This window comes from Pygoscelis adeliae, unplaced genomic scaffold (assembly GCF_000699105.1).
Source record: "Pygoscelis adeliae isolate BGI_AS28 unplaced genomic scaffold, ASM69910v1 Scaffold121, whole genome shotgun sequence".
NCBI classification, from domain to species: domain Eukaryota; kingdom Metazoa; phylum Chordata; class Aves; order Sphenisciformes; family Spheniscidae; genus Pygoscelis; species Pygoscelis adeliae.
The window spans coordinates 9,494,950-9,502,158 of NW_008824359.1; the positions used below are offsets into that span (position 1 = coordinate 9,494,950).

General features: G+C 55.0%; 1 protein-coding gene across 1 annotated transcript; it reads left to right on the forward strand.

Annotated features, from left to right (window-relative positions):
• The first annotated feature begins 95 nt into the window (after positions 1–95).
• CENPO (centromere protein O) lies at positions 96–5,801 on the forward strand. The gene is made up of 6 exons (XM_009319725.1): positions 96–297; positions 804–973; positions 1,361–1,472; positions 2,294–2,553; positions 3,047–3,218; positions 4,865–5,801. The coding sequence occupies exons 1-6, from the start codon at positions 204–206 to the stop codon at positions 4,987–4,989; spliced, it is 933 nt and encodes a 310-aa protein (XP_009318000.1). The 5' UTR covers positions 96–203; the 3' UTR covers positions 4,990–5,801.
• Positions 5,802–7,209: the final 1,408 nt, after the last annotated feature.

Consider the following 7,209-nt stretch of genomic DNA (forward strand, 5'->3'; position numbering starts at 1 on the left):
GTGTGACATGGTGGCTTACAGAAAGCGGTGGGTTATAACGTGTCGTTTCAGCCATCGGCCCCTGGGATCGTGCCTGCGAGGGGCCAGCCCGGGTGCTAGACCTGCCCTCGGCGCTTCTCGGAGTCCCGTTGCAGCAGCAGGAGGAAGAGGAAGGTCCCCTGAGGAAGAGCTCTCGCTGCCCCCACGTCGCCGCTTCCCGAGGGATGGAGCCTGGCCAGGGAGGGCTGAGGTCTGCCTTCTCGCTTGCAGGAGAGTGGCGAGGGAAGATGGAGGAGGGGAAAGCGTATTCACCAGACGGTGAGCTGTCTGGGGTGCAGGGTGTGGGACATCCAAGCGCAGAGTGTGTCCTCCTGTAGCAGTGAACCCTAAAGTGCTTCGGGCCAGAAGTGACCCCCTGGCTTGCTGAGTCGCGTCTTGAGTCCCTCTCAGCCAATTTAGGGTACGGGGGCTTCAGAGAAGCCACTTTGCCGCTCTGTGTGCTGGGTTAGAAGTAAAACTGGGAATTGCAGATCTCTTGGGATTGGGACTGGTGCATTTGCTAGCTTACTCTGCCTTTCAGGAGCTTAGCTAGCTGGTGTGGGGCACCCCAGTGTTGTTTAGGGTCTGCTGGCACTCAGCCTCGCTGTTTCAAATTCCCAAAAGCCTCTTTGCCAGATGTTTGCCTGTCCTCTGCCCCTTTGAAAAGCTGTTTTAAGTGGTTTCTTTACGTATCTGCACTGGACCTGCTTTGGTTTGGGTACCGCAGTGCAGACCACTAGTAATCACAGCCTGTATTTTTAAGCGTGTCGTGCTTTTCCTCGCAGGGGTGTTCGCTCACCTGGAAATGCTGGAGGCGCGGGCTCATGAGGCAGCCGTGAAGCAAGAGGAAATGGAGGAGCAAGAAGAGAAGCTGGCCAGGCTGAAAGCGAGAGTGCAGGAGCTGAGACTCCAGAGGGATGAGCTGCGGGCTAAAGTGGACCTGCAGCAAAAGGGGGTGAGAAGGGGCTTGCTGCAGAGATCTGGCAGAGGGCTCTGGTGTGCTCATGCTCTCGGGGTGGATTTACTGAGATTATTCATAGTCAACTATTATTTTTTTATTTTCCCTTTTTAAGTGACATATAGTCCTGGCGTCCCCTGTTTTCAGTACCGTGTAGTCCAGGACTGCCGGGTCTACTTGCTTGGAGGTTGTGTGGCCATTTCCGAACTCTCTTCTTGAGTTTTTCTCCCCTCTTCTGCTTCATTTCTCCCCTTTTCCGCTTGAAATGCCATCTCGCTTTTCTCAGAGCCGGGTTATTATTCCTCTGTAGCCCGACTGTGTTCCCTGCGGGTGACATGTTCACGTCAGCGATTTCTGACCTCTCTTCTCTTCCGGCTTTTGTAGCAACTTGGGAAAGAAGGAGTCGTGTCGGATCCGGCACAGCCCAGTGCTCGGGCTGTTTTAGAGTGGAAGATAAAAAGCGTTAAGGCCATGCTGCAGATCTTTTACCTCACAGGTAACGTCTCGAGAGATTTGCGTGTGTTCTGCCAATGGCTGCATTTCTGGGGTGCTAAATTTTGGAAAATGAGCCTGATGTGAAGTGTAACTTCCCCGTTGACGTCGCTGCTGTTGTGCTCGGAGCCTTTACAGTCTGAAAATGCTGGAAGAGCAGTAACCTTGTAATTCCCTCCCTTCACAGGAGGCCTCTGGGATGTTCCAGGAATTATTATTTACTGAACTGTATCATTTAAACTACGGTCTAGATTCTGGAAAACGTGTAACTACCTTATGAGTGAAATCTTTGGGAATTAGGCAGTTAAACATCCAGTGGGTCTGGGTCTTCCAAGCAAGCTTGTGAGGTCAGCGCTCTCTTTTCGTCTGCCCCTGAGCTTTTTTAAAAACCTTTAGTTTCCTGCCAGAGTCACCTTTGCTCTGTGTTCTGGCCAGTGCGAGGACGCGAGTCCTGCTTGATGCAAGTGTGCTGAGCCCCGCCGTGAGCACTCCTGCCGCTCTCCTTGGGGCAGCGAAGCGCTGCCTTCCCCCACCCAGGGCAGCCTGTTCTCCCTGTTGCGCTGGAGCCGGGACCGTGTTTGGAAGTGGCAGCGTAACTCAGTTACTGGGAATTTAAGCTACTTTAATTCGTTAGAGGTCCCTTATTAAAAAGCTGCTGTGTTTTATGTCCCTAAACTCTTGCAAGTCTTTAATCCTCTGAGGGAGCTCCCTGAGCTAGCGTAGTAAGAGGACGCAGCCCCTCTCGCAGTCTGTGTTGCCCCAGCAAAGCTGCCTGGCGCTGATGAGTTAGAGCAGCGCTGAGTAAACCCTCTCTCGGGACCCAAGGGATCAGTGGGAAGCTGACCAAGCGGGGAGTCTGTTTCTGCATCAGCACGGCTTACGAGGGCACCTACCTGGATTCCTACCACCTGGACCTGCTCACCAAGGCAGAAGTGCAGATTCACCGCCACTCCGTCCCCGTCTTCATCCCCCTGGAGCAGATCGCCAAGAAGTACTTGCAGACGGACATCAGGCGCTTCTTATCCGTCCTGTCAGACCACCTCAACGCTTACGCGGGGAGGAGGTACCAGGCAGACCAGTTACAGGTACCGCTGGCCGCTGCGATGCTGCTCACCCGTCCTTTTCCCTTTGACGCACCAAGCGCTACGAGTCTCTGAAGCGCTGGGGGGGAATCTTGGCAGCTTTCTTTATGTGGAGTGCTCGCGGTTCTGGTGTTTAGAACTTCACAATTTGTCGTGTGACTATAAACTCAGTTGCCCCTTTCATCGATTGTCACGTACTTGAATGTCTTGCTCATTTAAAACTTACTGCCGCACGCAAAGCTGTCCTCCCCTCCGGAGGTCCCTGAGCTGAAATAGCTGTGATGTTGTAAAAAGCCGCTGGAAGACGTGGCTTAAGGGTGCGCACGAGCATTTCTTTGTTTAAGTCTTTCCCACACAAGGCTTGTTCGATGTACAGCTGCCCCAGAGCGTACAGGCGTGCCGGGCTGGTACGGAGGGTGGGGGCACCGCACTGGGCGAGCTCTCAGTCCCACACTGATGGACTCCCTTCCCAGCTTTCATGTCTTCGTCCCTCCAGGACCGCTTTTCAGACCGGATAGAAGGAACCTTGCAGAGGAACTCCTTGTGTAACTTGCTGGTCTTTAATTACAACGTGTCAAGGAAAAGCAAGACCTTTCCATTCAACGTGAGGCTGCTTTACGGAGATCTCTGTTGCAGCCTCCCCACTGAAGTCACCGTTTCCTGCACACGTAAGTGGATGGTGCGGGGGTCTGTCTGGGGGTGTGGGGTGGGCAGGCCGTACTGTGGTTCCGCAGACGGATGGTGTTTCTTTCTAGTTGAGTTTGGGGACTAAAGGGAGCAAGCCGTCATATTTCTGAGGGAGAAAAGATTGCAGAAGAGGTGGTGTGCAATTGGTGCTGGGTCTTGAAGCAGCTGTAACTCATCCCTGGCACAAGAGCACAGATCTCTTGCAGCACCCCACAGATGGGGTGGCTGGAGGGAGGGAAATACGATGGGGCTGAGAAGGGAAAGGTGTGAGTGCAAGCTTGGATCACTTCAGACGGACAGGCTGCTCGTTCCCAGTTTGCAATTACTCGGAGTGCGGACTCCGGTACGGCCCCAGCGGGATCAGGGTGCTGCTTTCACAAGTCTCACGGATAGAGCCCAGCCTGCGCTAGTGCACTCCGCACGCGTGGGAGAGCCTGGCAAGCAAGCGCAGCCAGAAACTCGGGCGCTGTCAGTCTCAATCGCAGTGATGGCTTGTTCCAGTCGACTTACGGCCTTGGACTTGTTTCCGATCCTTGAAAACCTGGCACCCAGCCCCGTGATCTTTCCGTAGGGTGGGAGTTACTTGTAGGCAAATCAGGCAGGATCTTTTCAGCATCGGGAATTTCTCTCTCTCAGTGCAATTAGATAAATGACTAATTGAGGCCTGGTGTTGGGACGTCTCGCGTCGTGCAGCCAGGCCCCTAACTGCCCCTGCTGCACTGTTAGGTGTGCTGGCATGTGCCGCAGTGCAACAGCAGAGAGAAGAGAGGCAGGAGCGAGGTTTACGAGCCCTTTGAAAGGGTCAGGAATACTGTGAAATACTCGTCACAAAGATCTCTGCCCAAAAAAATCTTTCCCTGACACCACCGGCTCCCCCTCCTCTGTATCAGCAACGCTACCTCCTCCTGGTACAGCAAAGGCTGAGCACGATGCCGAGCGTCTTGTGCAGCCCTAACGCTGTGGCACGGCTCGATCCTGGATCTGCGCTGTTTTCTGACCGGTTACTACAAATGCCAGACTGGGCTGAGGAATCACTTGCCTGTCTGTCTCCCCATGTTTCCAGCCACGCCGTGTCCCGCTCGCGGCTGGCTGGCTGGGCTGTGGAGCGCGTGGACCAACGTGCAGCTAGATGGAGCTCTGAACGGGGCATCTGGGACCGACAATCTCTTCTCTCTGCCCTCAGTCGCCGTCTCAGGCCTGCTTCTGCCAGCTCCTTGGCTGGCGGTTAGGCTGGAGGAGGAGTCGTGTACTGTATCAACGGTTCCCCCTCTCCTTGCCTTGCGGTAGCCATCCCTTTATAGGTGAAGTTCTGCCTTTGCTCACAAATTTCAGTGTCCTCTGAGCTAAGAGAGCAACTAGGTGGCTGAGGCTCCCACGTTACTGTCCTCGCCCTTCAGCAGTGGGTGTCTCTTAAGGCACTTGGGCTTTCTGCAGCCAACAAATCCCATGGGGGAGCTGCAGGACACGAAGGGTTAGGAAGGAGAGAGAAGGGTTATGAGAAGAAAAACCATACGGCGAGGGAGAGTGAAAAATTCTCTGGGGACAAGGGAAGAATGAGAAGCAAATAGTTTTGTGCTGGCAATATGATTTTCCTTTCCCCACTGATCCGTCTGCTTCTGTCTGCCAGCGGACGCTCCCGCATCTCTAGCAGAGACGGCAGCAGCTCACTCGGACCTGTTTCGCCGCGTGGCCCTGCACAAAGCCTTCCGCTCCTTCAGCAGCGCTGAAGGAAGCGTGGATGGAGCACCGTAAGCCACCCTGGCTCTCCTCAGTAACGCGCCTCCCGGAGCTCCCGCGCCTGCGGGGAGCCATCTCGAAACGCACGTGTTTTCCGCGGACTGCAGCACTGCTGCTGGGAACCCCACCTCCCACCCCGAGGAGCAATTGGCCCAGTTTGAATCGTGAGAGCAACGTCTCCGTGAGGCTTTCGGGTGTCTGTCGCTGCAGGTAATCTTTCCCCAGCGCTGTCCTTCTTGCTTGTTCGGGTGCCGCAGAACTCCACAGTTGCAGGAAACGCCTCCTGGTCGGAATGAGAAACTGTGTTAAAACTTCATAGATCGCGGTGCTTTGGGGGCAGTGCCCCGTGGATCAGCACCGTGCACGTACCCAGTGCACCTCAAAAAGAGGGGAGCAAGCGGAATAACCTGTGCCCTGCTTACTACAGCCGGGAAAGGACCTCTGGAAGCTGGAAGGGGTTGAGGGACAGAGGTGAGGTTTAGTTATTGCCAGCAGCAACCCGTGCCCTCGTGTGGGCTCTGTTAATGCCCCCCCCACAAGCACGAACACTGAACTTTCCAGAAAATTTCACACCAGCAGTGGCTTTACGCGGGCTCTTTCCTTCCCTTCAGGCATGGGGCAGCTTTGCTGGTGTCCCGTCGTTGTGCTTCAAGTCTGGATCAGATCTTTAAAAACTTGCTGTTTTGTAACGGTACTTTAAAAACTTGCTAACAAAAGTTCTACGTTACTGAAATTGTGGTGTTTCAAAAAAATCTGTTGATTTCCTTTAGCCTTATAATGTGGTTTAGTAGAATAGAAGGGAGTTTAAATGACAATATATATAACGTGGTTTGAACGACGGTATTTTCTCCTGTCTCATTTTTATGCCGGTCCCACGTGTGATAAGGCACAGGGAAAGCGCTTTGTAATTTTTTAATTCTTTTTTCTGTAATCATTAGAGCTCCTTGTCCAGATTGAACTGGACAACCCGTTTAAATGTAACCTCCAGCTTTCGAGCGTCGTAGCTCCAGGTAGCGATTCCTGCCCCTGACATTCAGAGCTGCTCAGGAGGCTGACGCCTCCCGGCTGAACCTGCTTTAGAAGAGCTGACAGCCCCTGGGGTGCTTGCGGGGTGGGCATTCGCTCGCTCGTGTCTGGAGAGGCCCCGGGCTTTTTGAATTATCTGCTCCTGATGCCGGCTGCGCACCATCAAAAGGCGTTTTCATTGTCCCACATCACGTTTAATTCTGTGGTTGTGTTTTCTTCCGTGAAAAGTGTTTGGAAAGTGGAAAAGGCGCTGCTGGGTGCCTCGCCTGTGCCTGAGGGCAGCCATGAGTTTGCAGAGGACAGACTTACCTGTAAGTCCCTGCCCTAACCTTTCATGCCTCCTGTTGAGGTACCTCTTCCTACCGCTCCCGCGAGGGGAGGCAGAACCCTGACCTCCCTGTGGGGTGAAGGTCTGGGCCAGGCTTTTGGGGGAAATCCGTGGGAACTGAGGAATCTGAGGGAATCTGCTTGTCACTGAGGCAGCTGCGGCAAAGCCAGACTTAAGCCAGGCCTTGGGCACGATCCCCTGTTTGTGTGGGACGGAGGGAGGCAGGTCCGGGCCGTTAAGACCCATCGCACCTCCGGGCTTGTATCCCAGGGTACAAACACCCTCGAGGGCTGCGTCTGGCAGGGCGGGTGCGGGGTTTCTCCCCCTCTTCAGCATCGCTCCCGGGTCCCCGTGGGTGCTGCTTGCGCCCGCAGCCAGGCCCTGCGAACGCAGGGACGGAGCAGCGGGGGCTGTGGATGGGGATTTTTATTTCCTTCCGCCTGACGGGGTGGGGATTAAACTTCTGTATCGTCCGTATCACCGTTCCCAGTGGTTAGGTACTCTGCTGCCAGAGCCAGCTGAGGCCCAACAAGGGAGAGGAGCGAATGCCGCCGACGGGAGGTGCTCAGCCCTGGCACCAGCCTCCCCTTTGGGGACCCCTCCGAAACCAACATCCCCTCGGCAAGGCCGGCAAGCCCTTCTCGCCGTACCCACGACCCCCAGAACAAAGCGGGCGCAGAATCAGGCTTTGAAATTCAACTGCTTCTATTCAAGAAACTAGCGGCGTAATTACGCTCTGCGGGTGCCTGCCTTCGCCCCGGCCCTGGCAGCATCGGGTTTAACGCACCGGTCCCCTCCTCGGCCAGTCCCTGGTCCTCTCTTCCATCAAGCGACAGCAAAGTGACAGCAGCCGACCGCAGCGTGCGCAGGGCAGCGTCCGG

Bases quoted from the DNA above. Each gene is read 5' to 3' on its own strand.
- CENPO (XM_009319725.1), top strand. From the start codon at position 204: ATGGAGCCTGGCCAGGGAGGGCTGAGGTCTGCCTTCTCGCTTGCAGGA. The intron at 298-803 runs GTGAGCTGTCTG...TTTTCCTCGCAG, and splicing joins GAAAGCGTATTCACCAGACG to GGGTGTTCGCTCACCTGGAA. The intron at 1,473-2,293 runs GTAACGTCTCGA...TCGGGACCCAAG, and splicing joins GCAGATCTTTTACCTCACAG to GGATCAGTGGGAAGCTGACC.